This window comes from Seriola lalandi, unplaced genomic scaffold, assembly GCF_002814215.2.
Source record: "Seriola lalandi dorsalis isolate HSWRI2012SDOR001 ecotype SW California unplaced genomic scaffold, Sedor1 jcf7180002054954, whole genome shotgun sequence".
NCBI lineage: Eukaryota > Metazoa > Chordata > Actinopteri > Carangiformes > Carangidae > Seriola > Seriola lalandi.
The window spans coordinates 474,869-495,315 of record NW_019525505.1 but is presented as its reverse complement, the minus strand read 5'-3'; the positions used below and the strand labels follow the sequence as shown (position 1 = coordinate 495,315).

Below are 20,447 nucleotides of genomic sequence, written 5' to 3'. Positions count from 1 at the left end.
TTTACAGTAAATTTATCAGCTGGATTTTAAATGTCGCTCTGTATGAACTCCTGATTCCACGCTCATATGCTAGGTCGATTTAAAAAGTGAAGACTGTCTTCCCGTAAAAAACGAGCCCATAGGTCGTCTGTGCAGCAGTTTATTATGACCCATAGTTCGGTTTTGTTGCTAGGCGACATCTAGTGGTCGTAGTAATGATGACAGGGGCAAAGAGAAAAGTGCGGTGACGTGTATAAAGAGAGACAAAGTCCACGTCAGGAGGAGGTTGTGGTGGATGGATGAATATGACACAAGAGAGCGGTGTTCCATTCCCATGTTGTTTCTATCGTCCATGACCGTTCGTTGTTATTATTGTAACCATGACAACAAAGATCGTCTAATGTTGAGGAAGTACTTATGGTGCGTTCCATTTACCTCGGAAGTCGGTGGTGGGAATGACGTCACACCCAAATCACCATCTTTTCCTAAAACTAACCCAGCTTTGACCGTTACTATAGTAACCAGAACAACGATGGGTTCGCCGCTGTCGATACAGTGGCGTGTTTATTATGGTAACCATGACAAATGAGGTCCAGCATGCATGCCACCGTAGAAACACTCCTATGGGTCTTATCAGAGGGTTGAAAACAACGACCTGTGGCGGTTCATGTTGGCGGGACGACTTCGTAAAAACAGTGACAACTGAGCAACTCCAGCTGCTGAAAAAGGCCATGAAATGTGGTCGAAAGCTCCGGAAACATAATGTAACTGGACCTTGTTGAGTCATTTCTTCTCTAAGTCATTGTGACGTGTACAATTTAAAGAATGAGCAAAAGAAGTTCCCCAGTGTTTCCTAAATGATTCCTGCAGTTGAAGCGATTAATGTTTTTGAATATAAACATTCACTCATTCCTTTGAACTTTAACCTCCTAGGACCTGGCGTCCACATATGTGGACCTCACATTTTGGGTTCTCTAGACCACAATACTAACTTTTCTCAACAAGGGCCTGGTGACCACATATGAGGATATTATACTGCCACTCAGTAATCGAAATTTAAAACTAATGTCCTCATATGTGGACATCATTTTTCTCAGGTCCCAATCAGCCTAAATAGCAAAGAGAAATTAAAAATGCACGCCATGCAAGAGGTTTCTGTCTGTCTTCTTGTCTTAGGAGGTTAAATGTAAAATTATGTTAAAGTGACGATATGAGAAGTTAGTGGCGGTCCAGTGTTTCTCTGTCAGCTGACCTCTGTCTGCACTTCACACTTTGATGGCATAAAAAATGCAAATGATCAGTTATGAATCAGGGAATCTGTCCCCTTCAGGGTCCCTTCACCTTGTGACTTGTTTATTCTGTTTCATGTTTCGTAGTTTTGTCTTTGCTCCAAACAGTCGCACTGAGTCAAATTAAAAAGTGTCGTGCTGAGCCATTACATAATCCAAACACAGTGAATGATGGATCGCTTGTTTGTGCGGTCCTACTACATTATTAGTCTCCCACATGGAGAATGAATCAATGGGCATGGAGGAGGGGGGGGCGGCGGGGGTGTAGTATCGGCTCAGTCCAACACTGAGGCCACTCTTGTGTTCATAAACGATGCGTGCCATGAGTCCTGAATGCCAGTGTCTGTGCCAGCTCTGAGCCCATTGTGCTGAGGGTTTAATCTGATCAACCAAGAGCTTCATGGAACCCAGAGAGAGAGAGAGAGAGAGGAGGGGGAGGATGAAGGTGGAGGTCAACTTCATGTTCAACACACTGGAATCAAGTTGTAGACCTTCTATAAGAATTATGGGTGTAGTGAGAAAAAAACACCAACTTTTAAAACCCCTTTAAATAAGGAGACTAAATGAGCAGAGAGGGAGTAGACTAGTGAGCTGAAGTCCAGTTGTAAGTGTCTGGGGAACACGTTTATAGATGTATGTATGTTTTTTGAATTCTACATCAGATATTATTGTAAAATTAAATCTAAAATATGACATATTAATTACAATACAGGCATTTAAGGTTATTTTAACATAAATATGTAGATAAATATATTGTGATCCATACTTTCCTCTTTTCTTGTGTTTTATTTGAAGTGTTAAGTGAAGATAGTATTTAAACCATCTCAGTGTAGTTTTACATCTCCTCTCTCAGGCTTCTCTCTGGGGCGCTAATAGCAACATGTCGGCGAGCCAATCAGAAGAGAGCAGGCTCTGAGACTCTTTTCTGATTGGCTGACTGTTTTCTAAGTAATCCAATAAAAATATAGCAGATTTCAGGTGAACAGATGGGCTCAGTGTCTGAATACAGGCTGTGAGCATTTCTCTGTGGACTGAGGCTTTGATACTTTCACAGTATTAATATAGAAGCTAGAGCTGATCTATAATCAAACAGAACATTGACATCTACCTTCATACTGAATGCACCTGTAAACTGAGCTGAAGCACTGACCAGAACAAAATAACCAAAATAACACATGTTGTATATATGTAGCATATAATATATAATATTTTGAGAAAAAGTGCATTTTAAGGATTTCTCTTCTCACCTGGGTCCACTGCCACCATAGCTGCAGTAAATAAACAAAATACAATATTTGGCAAATTAAAAAGTCCTTTGTGTTTTCTTCAGGCACTCACTAATACAACCAGAGCAATGCAATATTGTCTGTAATTATTAATTAATTGAACTAAAAGTGTAAAAATCAGCATGTATTGGTCCCTGATTAACAAACAGCTCAAATCTGAATTACTGTCACATTTGCGTTGATCTGCAGTGACAGCAGAGAATGTCACTGAGGTTTAAGTTTGAAATAGTCTTTTAAATCTTTTAAAGATCCTGAAACTGACTTCTTAAAGCGAACCCAGTGGAGGAGGTGGCGCTGACATTTACAGGAAACAGCCTTTTTCTTTTTTTTTTTTTTATGACAATCAGCTGAGAAATGTTCCTCACCTCCTGTTTTCCCGCGGCAGTCACAGTTTCCATCGTGACTTTCAGAGGTCGTCTCTTCCTTTTCCTCACGGCTGGACACGACGGTGGCTCCGGCCCCGGGGCCACAGGCTCCTTCACCACAGCGTCCTCTGGCTGGACACAAACAGCTGGCTTCTCCTTGGGCTTTTTCTTCCTCTGAAACCACATCAGGCTGCCTTTGATTATTTCACATTTTCATCACTTGTAAACAGCTGACGTGACGTTAAAGAGTTTCTCCCATTCATTCAAAAATTACAAAAACTTTTGAAATGAACAAAAATTCAGAATTATTGTAAGAAAATATCAAACAGATCCAAGTTCAGTCTTTATTTTTGAATTCAGGTTCATTTTTAAAATTTGGTTTGAAGAAAATAGAGATCTTGCAATTAGAAAAGGCTTCTTTATTTATTGATTATTATTAGTGAGTCATGTGTCATCAGGTGGGGGGGGGGGCGCATGACCTATGAATAAAGATGAATAAAGTTCTGTCATATCTTTTCATGCAGAAATCAGCAGTCCAGAGGTTTGAGGCCTGTAATGTTTTGAAAGGAGCTTCTGTAAAGTCCGTCCCAGTCTGTGAATTAAAAACTAAATGAATGTGTGAGTGACATTTTCATTGTGAAAAGATGCACAGGCCTCTCATTCATTCAGCTGAAAGTCTCATGCAGTCATCATGAAATCATTCACACTGTGTATGAGCAGTCAAACATAGAGACGTACGACCAGTCAGCTCTGCTGTGACCTCTGACCCAGCAGCCGACGCAGGTCATGATGGGAATATTCATGGACCCCCCTTCACACAGAGTCTTGGTGCATCACCCTGATCCTGTTTGATCACCTGATCATTCACTGGCAGAATGCATGCTAACAGTTAGCTTTTACCATCTTATCACTAGTAGATTGGTGTTTTAATATGATTTCCAAACGGCGTCTGACAGCCTGATAACTCATGGTGTCTGCGTTACGCTGGCGGATGTGTGTTGTTCTGTTCGCCACACACACACCTCACATGTCTCTTTGTCCGTCTCCTGCCTCCTGCAGGAGGGAAACGGACCTTTGTTGGCATGTTAGTGCCAAACAGACAAAGGGCTCCACTCATGGAGCTGTTTCAGAGCCTCTCCAACTTATCGCTGACAATGACAGCACAGTGTTTCTCTGCTGTGTAACAACACTCATACTGACTGAGCCAAAACACACAGAGCGAGGCCAGGACAGTAACACATCTCTCAGCTAAACACCAGCCCACTTGTAGGATACTTAGTAATCCAGATAAAGCTGCAGCTTCTGAGAGGAAATATCACATAGATTAAATAGGAATGATATAAAGAACATCATGTGAAGGGACATCGGACGAGACTAAAGCTGAAGTGGGGCCGTGACATATACATATGTATTGCATTCATATTGTAGCCTATGACTTGTATGCTGTGCAGACTGTAAATGTTGAATGCTTCCGCATCTTCACCGTTCAGTTAAGAAAAAACAATAGTAGTAACGTTTTCAGATGACTGGGTGTTGGAGTAAGAACAATGTTCTTTATTTTGGGCTTCAGTAAATTCCAGTTCCTCTTGTATTTATAAAGAGTCACTGTTGCTCCTGCTGGAAACATTAAACACATCACTTCCTCTTGTTACTGAGACACGGCATCAGATGTACAAACAGGACATACTGCAGGTTGAATCACTTCAACGCAAATCAGCAACATTAAGTTCCAACAGGTTGTAGTCACTCGCACAGTGTGACTCACTCGGTTCAGACTGAAATATCTCAGCAAATACTGGATGAATTAACATGACCGCACTTTGGTGTCGCCCTGACTTAAAACCCTCTGGAGTCTGTCTCTTCATCAGTGAAGACACTGAGAATCATTTATTAATAGTAACATAACTATTCTTCTCTATCATGTAGGGACAAGCTGAGAAAACCAGTCAAAAGTGGAGATGTAATGTTTTCACACAATATCTCATTTATGTCTTTATATCGTCAGAAGAGGATGAAGGGCAGAATCCTGGATACTTCAGCGCACACCTGAGGTAACGTGCAGACAAAATGGCAAGCCAGTGTTCACTGTGCAGTTCAATGAACCTGGACCACAGAGGGTTAACCACTGGTGCTAACGTGAGGTTGACTTCGTGGTTCCGAGTGAAATGTCTTAGCAACCGCTGGATGAAATGCAGTGAAATCTGGTTGTGACGTAAAATCACACAAAGACTCTCAGTGTTTCGTCATGATTTACAGTCGGTTTAGTATGTGAAATACTGCTGCTCTGCTTTAAGAATAATTAATAAAAAAACTAATTCAAGGCAGTGTGTGAATTTCAAAGCATCAAATCTAGTTCATAACATCCTGATATATTCCTGACAGAATATTCAAACACTGTGAAGCAGGAGACTGTAAACCGAGGACTGTGGCATTTCCATAGAGGTGACGTTTGAGTGAGAATGTAACTAGGTTAACTTTGTGCCAGAGACATATAATCATAATGATAATCATACCAAGAAGTAACCATATAGTTGAGCACTTTGAATTAGTGATACTATATTTGTTAAGATGGTTAGATGTGCATGCTGTTCATGCTGTCAGCTCACTCAGTGCTTCACTGGCGAAAATGCAAGTGGAGAGAGACCTCTGAAGACTGAAGGAGGCATTACAGCTGATATGAAACCTGCCGGTGAGATAATGGAAGCAGACTCCACTTTGAGCAATTCAGTTGGTTATACAGGAATTTAAAGGGTTCAAGCTTCTCTCGCAGTTGAGGAAACTGCTCATTAAAATGAGATGGATTTTCTCACCTGAGTTGGAGCTTTAGATTTGGACTGCTTTACCATCACTGTAATGGAAAGAAAAACATATTTTATAAGCAAGGAACAACAACATTAATCCTAAAGATCACAAGAACATTTGTGTTGGACATCAATGCTAAATCTCCATATTTTCCTCTTTTCCTGTGTTTTATTTTGAAGTGTTGATCCATAAGAAGATATATTTGTTGTTTTAAGAACCAAAAACCATCTCAGTGTAGATTTACATCTCCTCTCTCAGGCTTCTCTCTTGAACTCTAGTAGCAACAGGTCAGTGAGCCAATCAGAAGAGAGGAGGCTCTGAGCCTCTCTTCTGAATGGCTGACTGTTTTCTGAGTGATCCAATAACAATATAGCAGATTTTATGTAAAACACTCAACAACAAAACAAAATCCTACAAGGTTGAATGGTGGGTCCAGGAGGGCGGGGCTTGGTGACTGCTTTGTTGTGACATCACAAAGTTCCAGAAATCCTCAGGGCTGGTCTTAAGGCTCAGTTTCTGAATACAGGCTGTGTGCAGTTCTCTGTGGACTGAGTGCTTTGATACTTTCACAGTATTAATATAGAACCTAGAACTCCTTTATAATCAATCAACACACGGACAGAGACCTTTAGACTATATGGAGCTTTAAGTGCTATAATGTCACATTCATAATGAAAGTGCAGTTTTACATTCTTTGTTAGATGGAAAAGTACATCTGTGTTACAACTGCATCCTAAAAGTAAGAAATGTTTTACTGCACTTATGAGCATGAAAGACTCATTGTATCCCCTCACATGAGTAACAGCACATTTAAACAGGGACTGCTCCAACCACAGAGCAGAGCCGGAGCCAGGAGAAGCTGGCACTTAGTGGAAAATGTGGATCCTGCAGCCTTGGAAAGGAAACACTAACAATTTACAATTACTGGACTTGGAGGAAAAAAATGCATTTCCACCAAGTGCTCCTCCTAGTAAAACTGACTGGAAGTTAAAGCTACACAGTAAGCAGAATCTGTTTTGTTGTGAGCATATCGCAGGCCTCCACACAGCCACAGAATGGTGGGGGGTGGGGTGTGGGGGGGGACTGAGGATCCACCTACCTGCCAAGTACCGCTCCAGGGAGGGCGAGGAGCTCTGGTTCCAACTGTAGCAGCAGAAGAAGAAGAGCCAGACCAGGAGGGTGGCCAGAACCAAGAGCAGGACCCAGAGGAGCCGGGCCACAGCTGGGTTAGTGACAGCCCAGGCTGTCATGATGTCCATGCTGGAGAGGCTGGTCAGCTCAGAGCCTCAGTATCTCGTCAGTGTGACTCCCAGAGTGTGAGTGCAGCAGCAGCAGCAGAGCATGAATGAGCTGCAGGGCCGTTAGCGTGAGTGTCCTCTCAGGGAAGCCACGGTGCCGACAGCAGCAGGAAGAAGCAGCAGCAGCCGGAGCAGCAGCAGCCACAGATGGATACCAGCTGTTCCACAAGGAGCACTGCTCAGACCTCAGCCCACGTCAGCTCTGAGTGTGTGTGTGTGTGTGTGTGTGTGTGTGTGTACGCATGTGTGCATGTGTGTGTTGTACTTTAATGAATCCTGTAAAAGTGTGTGTGTGTATGTGTGTGCATAAGGAAAACAGTTTGGAGGAGTGGCTTAGAGTTAAAGCGGCTGCCACTCCCCAGCTGAACACATGGACACAGAGGCTGCGATGGTGAGGGGCAACTCAGAAATGCACCTGGGGCACTTTCCCCTCTTTACCTGAACACCTGAAAGCTGTAATTTGTGTAACAACAGTCAGAGAGGAATGTGATTGTTGAAGGCGTGCTACAGCGGCTTGTCATTCCTTCACAGTCATTATTGTAATTTTAGGCCATTAACATGACAAAGACACAAACTGCACTTTCAGGTCCGAAACACATTTCATAAAGAGACAACACTCACGAAAAAAAGGACATGTGAAATTCAATGTTTGTATTTCGCATGTGAACCTAAATTTCACAGTTGTATTTCACGTGTGTTTTAAAATTCACATGTGAAAAAGACAAAATGTTTTCAACTTAATGTTAATACCAAAGTGCATGTGAAAATTATAGTGACTCGTGAAGTGAAACATTTTACATGTGAGCCTAGGTTTCACATGTGGAAAACCACATGTGAAACTTTAAATTCACGTGTTCACAAACATGTTTTTAGCCTTATATGTGAGTGACAATTTTACATGTGAAAAAATAATGTCCCATGTTATTTTGTGATTTCATACATAAATCTAAGTTTCATATAAGTTTAACATGTAATCTCAAAGGTTTCACATGTAATTTTACATTGGCTTCTTACATCACACCACAGAGATGTTCTTAAACCGCATTTGCCACGTACTAGCACGTGTTCAATACATTTCATATGGGATTTTTAGCATGTTTTCTTTCACATGTTAAATTTCACATGTGTATTTAAATTCATATGTGCAAAAGACAACATGTTTTCAATTTTAACATGTGAATATACAAACTTTGCATGTGAAAATGAGTGACACATGTGAAGAACCTCAGTTTCACATGTAGAAAACCACAGGTGTATCTTAAAATTCACATGGTAAAAAAAATAAAACATGTTTTTTGCTTTATATGTGAATGACAATTTTACATGTGAAAAGGACAATGTGACATGTGAAGTGAAAAGTCCCATGTCATGTTATGATTTCACATGTAAACCTAAGTTTCATGTTAAGTATAGCTTTCACAAATAAATTTAAATTGACATGAGTTAGACACATTTCACATGATTTTAACATGTTTTCATATGTTAAATTTCACATGTGCAAAAAGCACATGTATATGTGGTCACTTGTGATTTTTGCACATGTGAAATCATGTGGTTTTTCTGTAAGGGAACCAACGTCAGTCCACACTTTAATTGAACGAAACTATTTACCCGACAGGTTTTATACAAACCCTGTTTCTGACAGCTGCGTGTCACTGTAATTAATGTCTGCACCGAACACTGGTTTCACCGCTCACTCACACAGGTCAAATATTTGCTGAGTTTATTCTGAGAGTAGAGTCGTCTTTGCAGTGTCATTCATAATCATAAATAAGGTGCGGTTAAACATTAACTGCACAAGCAGAGAGACCCACCAGTAACTGACAGACCTACGGTGTAAACAGGAAACTTGAACCTGGTCCAAGAGTGTGACTGACGTGTGATCACTGTCCTGTGAGCTCTGAGCACAGAAAAACTGAATTTACCAAGTTTTTATTTTCAATTATCAAATTATTCTTCGTCAAGTCGAGGCTGGTTACAGGACAGATACGCTTCTAAGTGTTCTTCAGTTCATGGGTGAGTCAGTTTGGCCTCTGTCTGTTCTCACTTTAATGACAAATAATATGAATATTACATTCAGACACTGAAACAGAACTACAGTCTGACAGAGATGGTGAAACGCTGAAAACAAACAAAAATGAACCAACTGCGCCATCTAGTGGTCGCACATTAACGGAGGAAGAAGAAACAAATCACTTTCTTTTAAAGAGGAAAAAAATCTTAAATTATGACATTTGTGTTGGATCTGCTTCCAAGGTGCCTCATGATCAAACCGATTCCAGGTTTTAAATTGATTTTGATGAGGAAAATATTTCAAAAACACTAAATATAAATACCTCCAATCGTGAATGAGGTGTCATGAGTGATGATAAGTTAATAAAGCATAGCTGCCTCCTCCTACATGTTTCTTATTGCAGAAGTTAAACTGCATGTTATATGATAATAATAAATAAACTAATAAATTCATGAACACAATAAAAAGACTTAATAATCTTCTGCATCCTCTTGACGCTGATTTCCAGAAGCCAGAGTCTTGAGCTGCCCAGTTTGTGTCTGAGGAAATGACAAAGAAACTAACATTAGAAGTGTTAGAATAAAGAATCAAACTTCTCCATAAAGGAAATAAGAGAAGTGATCCATCGATCAGTCTTTTTTGTTACAGGGAAATGAATGAATGAAAGAATGAATTAAAATCAGGATTATTTTAGACCTAAGACGACCTGTTAAACAAGCGATGTGGTTTCATGTTACAGACATACGGTTTACTAAAAACCTGCTTGAACCTCAGGTGTAATCAGTGGGGAAAATAAGGAGATTTCTGAAAGTGTGTTTTCGCATGTTTCCATCAGAGGGCAGCAGGACTGAGAACACAGAACTGTGACAGGTGAGGAGAAGTTAGAGTGCAAATCATCTGACACCCCCCCCCCCCTCCGTGTAGGAGGTCGTCCTGGTCAACCCCAGCAGGTGACTGAGTCGTCAGCTGCTGCAGGTCATCTGGAACCTTCCAAAAGCTGGCTCATGTCTCACATGCTCTCTCTCTCTCTCTCTCTCTCTCTTCCAGCTACTGTGATCCATTTATTTTGTTATCATCTGCACCTTTTGCGTCTGCACATACAACTCCTCCACAGCACACACACCACTCATCCATGTGCTGCTTTCACACAACATTGTTTATTACCTCGTTACTTTTAGTAAAAGTAAATTGTTTTTTTTTTTTAGCAGGGCTGCAGTTAATTGGAATATAATCGATAATATGATATTAGTACAATCACAGCAGCTGCAGGGTCAGTTAATTAGATATCTTTTGGGGGAATCCAAAGCCTTCAAAGCTCCTTTTTAAAGTTTACTGTTGACTACACATGAAAAAAACAAGGATGATATCTATAAAATCCAAAAATGAAGTAAAATATTCACATTCAAACATCTGTTCATTGCTGTTTCTCATCTTGTAAAGGCAAGTGTCCTCTGAGAAATAAAGGCGCTGCACACACTGTTTTGTGTTAAGAACAGCTGTTCCAACACGACATACCTGATGCTGCTGCACTGATGAAGTCCACAAGGCAAGCAACCAGAAAGAAGTCATCCACAAGAACCTGAAGAAAAGAGACCAAGCAGCTGTGAGCACGCATCCATTTATACACAGATCACTCACATATAGGAAAGTGAAGACAAACCAAAGAAAAGGCCAAATGTTCTTTATGTTCTCACAGTCTCACACTCTCCCAGTAAACACAGAGATGAAACACATTTCTACTGTCACACGGATGAGACTGTAGCTGTAATTTCCAACCATAACCATGTTTCAGTATAAAGCTCACTAGAGAAACATAATAATACCACGCCACGACCACGAAGGAAGCGCAGGGCAACTGTTTCCTGTGGTCTGCTTGTTTTACTTTGGCCCATTCTGCCAGAGTTTTCATCCACTGGTTCATCCACCCGCACATTAAAACTGCCGTGGTCAAAACTTCACAACCTCACAGAGTGGAGCCGCTTCATTCAGACGGGTTGTGTTTGGTTTCTGAGTTACGGTGATTTTTTTTTTGGTTCAAACTGTCAATTCTCAAAAACACAATGTTACAACCCCAGTACTGTTTTTCTCCCTCTCTCTCTCTCTCTCTCTCTCTATGCACTCTAGGCACCACACCTCCACTCCTTATAGCTACGCCCACCTGTACAGCTGGTTTGGTCCTCGAAGTCCTCAAACTTCAGCCTATGCACAAACATATTATTAGTTGAGCTGTATGTATACCTATGTTGCGGTCATGTGATGTCATCAGCTGACTCCAGCAGATGTCAACTAGTCAAAGAAGAGATGGGAGTGGGTAGAGGGTTTTTTTTTGCTAAAGCAATAGTCATTTGTACTTTGTCTATGTAAATATTTAGAAGGTTAAATATATATTTTCTAAATGTAGTGTTCCTGCCTTTAACTGTTGGTAGAGGTGGTTGTTGTTGTTGTTAAAGAGACTGTAGTTCTATATTCCAGGTGGGAAAGCAGTGTAGGATCAGACAGAGGGGTCAGGTTTGGCGTCACCTCTGCTGCACCACAGAGCCTGGTGTTGTTGTCCACGAGCCTGCTACATGTTGGTGAGGGTTGGAACTTACTGAAACTATTATGGTCACTAGTAAAAATCAGAACTCTGGAAAAAAAAAATGTAGTGATGGTGAAATGAAGCTTTACAAACCAGCAAAGCTTTCAACAACAATGACAAAAGGTTCATAACTCACAGCCTTTTAAATCAGAACTGGATGGAGACCTCTGCTGGTCAAGGTTAGAGAGAGCCGTGATACAAAATGATTCACAACCAACTAACATGTGAACTAGATTGAAGCAAAGATGAAAGAAGTGACAGATAAATAAATTAATGCATTTGTGGGAACTTAGGTTTTAAAAGACAGACTGTGAGTTTAAGGATTTATCATCCTTACGAACTCTCCTTCACATCTTTCCTTTAGAAAGATCTATTTATTTATTTTTTAAACTTTTCGATAGCAGCCGTATGTAAAGACAGGAAGAGGAAATACACTGATCAATAAAATTTAAGAGAACACTTAAATCCCACATCAGATCTTGATGAACAAATTATTCAAGTTAAAAATCTTTACTGATGTAAATTGTATAATTTGTTTGGAACAAAATAACTTGATTTTGAATCTTCAGTAGCAAACATTCAGTAAGTGTACAGACATACAGACATACAAATCTTAAAGGAGTCAAAGCAAGATAGATTTTCATTTCCAGAACAGAGTCTTCCTCCAAATTAAACCTCTGACATGAGTTCTGAATTGATCATGTGAACCAGAACAGTTCACGTCACCCTGCTTCATCTCTGGAAAGTTTCAAGGTTTTTAATGCTCTTAAACAAAAGAGAGTTTCAAGGTAAAACTAAAGTATCAAAGATGTGTGGATGTGAGACGGAAACACCCTGACACACACTGTTTCTGCTTCATGTTAACTTCAGCTCTGTTGAAAGGTATGGATCCACCTCACGCAGAGCAGTGATCAGAACTGAACTGGCTCGTGATCCTTTTCTTCGCACCGTGTCGATCACCACTCGAGCTTTCTCTGCCCTGGTCGGTGTCCCAGCAGCAGAGTCCATTTCACCATCAGTTACCACCCCAGACTGCAGGAGGTTATCCAGCAGCTCCCGTAGGACAGGTCCAGACACTCTGTCGATAAACTGAGTACGAACAGACGCCAGCTTCTCTTCTGCTGGGACACTCTGAGTCCACACTGGGACACTCTGAGTCCCTGCTGGACCAGGACCTGGAAGATGAAGAAGAAAAATACGTTTTTTTATAGTACTACCAGTGGTGGAAGAAGTATTCAGATCCTTCAGTAAAAGTATTAATACCACACTGTAAAAAAACTTACAAACCAAAATGTAATTTCATTTAAAGCACTAAAATATAATCAGGGAAATGTTTGAATAGTACAAGCAGCAGAGAAATGTCCCTTGTGACTGTTTCAATATTATATCATTAAAATATTAGTCGTGCATGACCATAAAAAACCCAAATGAAGTAGGAAATAGTAATTCCCTCCTGTTCTTTACTATTCTCCTATCAGGTGGCGTGATGCTGTAGTTGGATGAAGACTTTACCAGTCAAGTGAACTTCACATTTCCAGACATCTCCATCTGTTTGGTCTCGGACAGATACAGTAGCTTCTTTTGTGCTTGTCGGCAGGATGATCTCAAATGTTGGGTGGTAATTTGGTCCAAAGTCCAGCTCAAAATCATCTTTCTGAAAACCAGCAGCACCAGTGTCAGTATCTTTTCAGTTTTCAGAGTACAATCGATTCTTCAAGCAGGTTGAAGAATCGTGTCAGCTAGTTGCAAACCTTTTATCTGAAAGACTCACCTCAGGCTGGACTTTATGGGCCTTCAGACAGTGAACGGTGTAACTCTGATCTTTGATGAGTGTGCATTTGGAAGGCTTCTGGATGTACACAGAATCCCCCTGCTTTGCCTGCACCTTAAGAACAACCAGAAGATTTTAATTAGAGGGTTCATCCTCAGAAGAGCCTGACTGATACATCAGCAGGACAGTTTTACATCATCACACATTTTTTCTTTCTCCTGGCTTCCTGGGTCGGATGGCTCTGCGCACTGATGCCAGGCTTCAAGTAGCGGTGAGGGTATTTAGTCCCTGTGTTCCCGCTCACTCTTTATCTGTTTTGTTCCTGGTTGTGTGTTTTCCTGTTGCCTGCTTCCCTGGATGCTTCATCGTAAGCCTGTTCTGCCTCATCTAAGTATCTTCACTGAATTTACCTGCCTCCAAGTTTTTCTTTGTTTGGGTCCTGAATCATTGAACAGTACGAACTGACCAAGAAATGGACCCTAAACAAGCTGCTTGCTTCTGACCCAGCTAGCTACAGAACCACTAGCCACCAGCCCGTTTCCCACCTGACTAGCATTGGACCAGCTAGCTTCCAGCCTGCTTTTCAGTCTGCATCCGAGTCAGCTAGTTCCAGAACCTGCATGCCCTTCAGCCTTCTAGCCTTCAGCATGCATCTCATTGTACACCCAACCCATTAGTCTTGGGTTCATGAGCCTGCAGCCTCTCAGTCCTGTTCTGGCTAGTCCACTGGGGGGTACTGTCATGATCTGCCCCTCTAATGGATTTTCTGGACTCTATATTATTGGCTGTTTTATTTTGGAATCATTTTCTTTATGTCTGTTGATTGTTTTGCTTCCTGTCCTTGTGTTTTTCCCACCTGTTTGATTCCTTCTTTATGTGTCTGCGTTTGGGTTCTAAAATCACTGAACTCTAACAAACCCACCACCTCATCCTGTCCTGGCACGCACACACACACACACACACACACACACACACACACACACACACACACACACACACACACACACCAATGTATTGTCTGTCTGACAGTCCTTTAAATGTTTATCCAGTTCTTGTCCATCTTTTTTTAAACTGGGTTTTATCTGATAGATACTGATGAGTTTGGACTGAAAGTGAAGCTGTAACATTTCCTGCATCTTTACCTCTGCCAGAGGGACGTTGCGTGGCAGGAGATGCACATTGAGGCTTTGCTTCTGTGCTGTTTGGTTTGGTGGTTGGAGGAACAGCAAAATTTGGCCACTAATTGCTTTCATGTTGTTCCAAATCCTCCATAAAACATCCAAAGCCCAGACCAGGCCAAAGGAAGAGAGATGAGGGACTTTGACAATCACATGAGTGTCTGTGATCTCCAGCGGTTCGAGGATGCTCATTCCATCATCAGTGATATGGACCACAGACAGCAGGCCTTCAAGAGCAGAGCTGTGAAAACACAGAAACATTCATCATCTGTTTATCTGACGACAGCCTCGTTACTATGGCAGTGATCAAAATAAATGAAAAGACATGAAAGAGCATTAAAGATAATGGTGTTTAATATATTCAAGATCCCCAGCTAGACCTCATCATGGATGGAGGTGTTAATTGGAGCTCAGGCAGTTACTGGACATATGTCACAGTGTGGGTGTTGGGACAGATGTTTGTGGAGACTGTGGTTGTACTGAACTCAGCAGCCTACAGGGGGCACTAACAGGACTATAGAATTCCATCACTGCTCTAATAAAGCACAATTGTCTACTCACCATCCTTTGTTTCACAGTGTGGGAGGTGGAGCTCACAGACGGCATCCTCAGGACACTGGATACTAAAGAGCGGCCCTGCAGCCGTCTTGCCAGCTGATTGGAGGAGACTCTCATCCCATTGGACAGTCCTGTAGAGCAGCTCCGCCTCCTGAGCCATAACAAACACCAATCCAGTTGAAGTACACTGGAACCCACCTGGACCAGGACACCTGAACCTGTAGGAGACAGAAGGCTGAATGACCACAACAGACCTGTTAAACCCTGAGAGGACAATCATCCCAAATCAGAGTCCACTTCTCCAGCCCTGGGAGACCAAAGGACGAAGGAGACAAGCAAATGTCCTTAAATACAAAATCCAAAGAGGCGACAGAGCTGACCCAGCTGTGATACAGCTGTGCTGTTGTCATCAGAGACTGATGCAGATGTAGGTTAAGACAGTAACACAATGGGCACTGATGGAGAGAGAGGGGGACAACAGCCATCAATGAGACCACCACCAGTCAGAGAGCATCAGGGGATTGCTGTGGCTCAGAAGAGGAAAGCTGTGGAGGATGGAGGAGGTACTTTACCCAAAACAGTGTTAAGTGATTTTATTATATCATTACCTGTATGAGACTTGTGTAGATTCAGTTTGCAGTGCGGGCATGAAGCTTGATGGAGGCTGTGATTCAGAAAGAAACAACATCAGCTGTTTTAATACAAATAAACAAATTGTGTTGAGTGAAGCAAATAAAGTTCTTATACAGTCCACACTGAACTGAAACATCAGTGTACAGGTCAGAGGGAAAAATTAACTCTCAGTCTGGACTGATAGTGTGACACATGCATAAGCTGCCATTATCATTTTTTAAAGATTAAATCTGAGTGTTTGCTGCAGCAGATTGAGCAGTCTGTGGAGAGAGGCTACTGACGATTATTACAACATTTCAAAAGGTAGAAAAGACATCAAATAGCTGACTTAAAGTTTTATCATTGATGAAAGTATAAATCTATAATTTACTGAAAAGTATCTGAGGAGGATATTTCTAACACCAACTGTGTGAAGGTAGTTGGTGCCACATAAGGTGAGTAGTAATCCAGTAGCTAGAATGTGTTCGCTGAGGTTACAAACATGTAGCAGCATGACGAGATCCACAAATCACATAGATATTTTCAAAAGACAAAGGCTGTTTAGTTTGTCATTCCCAGGAAAGAGTTTCCTTGCTGAGCTGGGGTGGAGGAAGTAGCACAAAGAGGGATTTTCCCATGAAGAACACTAACTTGTGAAGAAATACCACTGCAGTAATTTAAGAACAACCTCACTACAGTTTATAACAGATATTTTGACAGCAGCCATGTTGTCGGACTGCAGATACAAGACCTACATTTCTGACCTGCCAGAAACTCACTGTCTCACCATCACTTTACACTCAGCAGCAAAACCATTGCAGTGCTTACTGGAGGTCATGGTCTGATGAAGCCAACAGAACCACATCACCTGTAAAAAGCAGCGAGGTCACCAAACCAGACACACTATTTCCCCCCAGCTGAACCATCAGATTCTGACCATGAAAATCACAAACAGGTGACAAGGGACAACCCTGATGGGGACAACACCAACTGGAAACCTGCTTGACTTCCTGCCAGAATACAAACACAACTCTCACTACAGTTAAATAAGGACCAGATGGTCCATGTAATGGCACTGGTACCCCATACCCCCGCAGTGCCCCCCAGGGTAGTAAGTCTACATAACAATTGTAGACTGGATGAGCAAACTCCCTTGACCCCTCCAGTATGATTGAGAGGGTGAAAAGTTTGCCCACTGTTTCACACCCAGGTCGGAGTCTACATTGCTCCTCCAGAATCCGAGGTTCCACAGTCAGTCAGAGGCTCCTCTCCAGTACCCCGGCATAAGCTTTCCCAGGGAGGCTGAGCAGGGGAACACCCCCATATCTGAACCTTCCAGTCCCCCTTTTTAAATAAGGTAACCACCACATGGTCTGTCAGTCCATAGGCACTGTCCCTGACCTCCATACCTGTCAGCCAAGACAGCCCAACAACATCCAGAGCCTTCAGCATCTCAGGACGAATCTCATCCACACTTCTGATGTTCATGTGCTCATTGTAGGTGCTGTAAGCAGTGGACAGGTGTCAGCATGGGCACTCTTCGCATTCATATTTTCAGCAATCTGTGCTACAGTAGCTGTTCTGTGGGATCAGATAACACAGGCAATCCTTCACTCCCCACGCACATCAATGAGCCTTGGGCACCAATGACCCTGTCGCCGGTTCACCGGTTCTCCTTCCTAGGACCACTTTTGTTAGGTACTAACCACTGCAGACCGAACACCCAATAAGACATGAAGTTTTGGAGATGCTCTAACCCAGTTGTCTAACCATCACAATTTGTCCCTTGTCAAAGTCACTCAGATCCTTAAGCTTGACCATTTCCATTCCAACACATCAGCTTCGACGACTAAATGTTCACTTGTGGCCTAATATATCTCACCCACTGACAGGTGCCATTGAAACAAGATAATCAATGTTATTCACTTCACCTGTCAGTGGTCATAATGTTATGGCTGATTGGTGTATATCTCATCTGGCCTGCGAACACCTTGAGGTCCCACAGGAGGAAGTGGAAAACATCTCTGAGGAGAGGGATGTCTAGATTATATTTGCCTGACCTGCTGCCACTACGACCCAACTCCAGACGCAGAAATCCAATTTGTCTGTAAGCCAGATCACTGATCGTTCAGGTGATTGATCAGGCTAAGTGACTTCAAACTGATTATCAAAGAAACAACCAATCTCATAGAAATTTGTCCAGATTCAAAAATTATTCAAGATGACAAATTAGGAGCAAAAATTGGGCTGAATCTGTACAGTGACTGTTTATCTTAAAGGTCCGTATAGTATAAAGGCAGAAATCCATGTGTTGTGTAATTATAAAGCAGGTCTAGGTTCTATATTAATACTGTGAAAGTATCAAAGCGCTCAGTCCACAGAGAAATTCACAACAGCCAATCAGAGCATCCTCTCCTCTGATTGGCTCAGCGACCTGTTGTTACTAGAGCTCCAGAGAAAAGCCTGAGAGAGGAGATGTAAAACTACATTAAGATGGTTTATGGTTCTTAAAACCACAAATATATCTTCTTATGGATCAACACTTCAAATAAAACACAGAAGAAGAGGAGAATATGGGAACATTAAGGAAATGAAATTGTCAAATTGTTCAGCAACTACTTCTCTATCGCACAGTGTAAAACTGTACACAATAGATGCCAAAGAGACACTTTACACATTTCTCCTTCTACACCTAAATCCTCTGAAGCCCATGAAGATTTGATATAAGGCTCCAACTAACATTATTCATAGATTGTCACAACACAGGCTCAATCAATCAGACTGCAGGATTTGATGTATTACATCTGTATGACTATATGGCTCCAGAATTGGGAGTAAAACAGCTTATTGAACAAATTACAGAGAATTAGAAAGGGATGCACACAGAATTACTTTGAGTATGTAGTTAAAGTCTGATACAGCCTGATAATGTACGACACATCTGTCTAGTCTTATCTCACTGCAGAACAGAGAGGTTCAGGAGATCCTTTGTTCCCACTGCCATCAGGCTATACAACACCTCAGCTTAAGGAGCTGTTTTCATTATTGTTATTATTATTATTATTATTATTTTTATTATCAATAATGAGTTAATGGACACATGAATTTCCCTCAGGGGTTAAATAAAGTATCTATCTCTAGTACTAAACTATGGATCCGTTTCTAAGATGAAGACCTCATCATCAGTTCCTCTGAACAAAGGGGTGAAGAAGTTGCCAGCTACAGCAGATATTTGTTGAATCTTTCAATATTACTGAAAATATACTGATGTGTTTTGAGCCCTTAAAACTGTCTGGAACATCAGGACACAACATTTTTTCTCTCACCTTCACCAGCTTTGTGTTGTCCTCAAACACATCCAGCTTTGTGTTGCCCTCCGACACATCCAGCTTTGTGTCGCCCTCCGACACATCCAGCTTTGTGTCTGTTGTGTTTGGGTCCAGTATGACATCAGAGTCACCTGATGGGAGGAGAAGACACACAGCAGACATCAGAAATCAGCGTTTCCTGTTCCTCTTCTCCTCCGAGTCCAACAGGAGCAGTTCTCCTGTCATCCCTTTCCTCTCAGGTGCCCCTGCTTCTCTATTGGCTGTATATCAACCTGAGCGACGTATCCAAATATCTGTTACTGAGTCAACTTACTCTATAATATAGCTGTTTGTAGCTATTCAGTGAAACTCACCAGCTGCAGCCACATGTTGTTTTTGTATACACGCTCTGATAACAGCCTCTGTACAGTAGAAAGTCAAATCGGGACAGAATGATTATGAGCTTTTCCTCCAAGTCAGCAGTTCTTTTGTTTTATCTATCAGTGTCTTGTTCTGGGAATCAGATGCAATAACACAAGGATGCAGTTGGGCTTATTACCAGCCAGTAAAAACAACACGGCTGGTAGTGTTTTCAACTTGAAAACCTGTGTGTGTGTGTGTGTGTGTGTGTATACATGTGTGCGTGCGTGCACGAGAACAGCGGCACAAGATATGGTCACAAAACTTTACAGATGTGCAGTTGAATTCAAAATGAAGTCAGAGTTCAAAGATGGGTGTGGTCCAACCCATGACTACTGCGTACTAATATCATAACATAGTAATAACTGCCGAGTAGTTATATCATAATGTAGTAATAATGTAGTAATAACTACTGAGTAATCATAGGTCTGAATGTCAACATGCTGACAGACCTTGCAGCTGCTGTGATGGTCTTTAGTTTAGAGACTGTTTTCTCTGTAAACAACACAGACGTTCCTCGAACACACAGGCCATTATTACAAAAGCACAATCATGTTGGTCCACGTGATGTTTCGACAGCTGTTCTTACCTTTATTTAATGATGATGGATCCTCTGAGCACAAATCATCTTCAGCAGCAGGCTGCACACTCACTGAGGATATTTACAAATCATTTGATAAAAATTCATGTATTGCATTTTCTTTAAAAACATTATTATAGAAAGCATGAAAAATATCAGCTTCATTCTGACCACAGCTGCAGTCTCATATGCACCTGCTGACAAATATGGCTTTCTTCCACTTTTGGCTGAATGTGTTCCTGACTCCATAAAAATCCAGCAGGTCTCTGACACGTGTCATACTTATTTAGACAGAAATCCATAATAAACACTGAGTCTCACATTTACTCAGTTGTAGTGAGTGAAATGATCAGCATGAATGAACCTGACTCCAACATCCAACTGCTCACATTCCCATGTCATCCCCACC

At 41.6% G+C, this 20,447-nt stretch overlaps 1 protein-coding gene across 1 annotated transcript; it reads right to left on the bottom strand.

The window, feature by feature from the left end:
* Positions 1–11,952: 11,952 nt before the first annotated feature.
* Positions 11,953–19,788, bottom strand: LOC111645587 (caspase recruitment domain-containing protein 8-like). Its single transcript, XM_087170612.1, has 10 exons — positions 19,785–19,788; positions 19,057–19,190; positions 17,398–17,438; positions 17,063–17,234; positions 16,518–16,598; positions 15,317–15,336; positions 14,525–14,801; positions 13,383–13,496; positions 13,124–13,265; positions 11,953–12,786 (listed from the first exon to the last, which is right to left on the bottom strand). The coding sequence occupies exons 1-10, from the start codon at positions 19,786–19,788 to the stop codon at positions 12,467–12,469; spliced, it is 1,305 nt and encodes a 434-aa protein (XP_087026738.1). The 3' UTR covers positions 11,953–12,466.
* Positions 19,789–20,447: the final 659 nt, after the last annotated feature.

Coding starts and splice junctions, on each gene's coding strand:
- LOC111645587 (XM_087170612.1), bottom strand. Junction 17,235..17,397: donor GGTCCTAGGAAGGAGAACCG/GTGAACCGGCGA, acceptor CACTGCTTACAG/CACCTACAATGAGCACATGA. Junction 14,802..15,316: donor GTTCAGGTGTCCTGGTCCAG/GTGGGTTCCAGT, acceptor GTGTTTTCACAG/CTCTGCTCTTGAAGGCCTGC.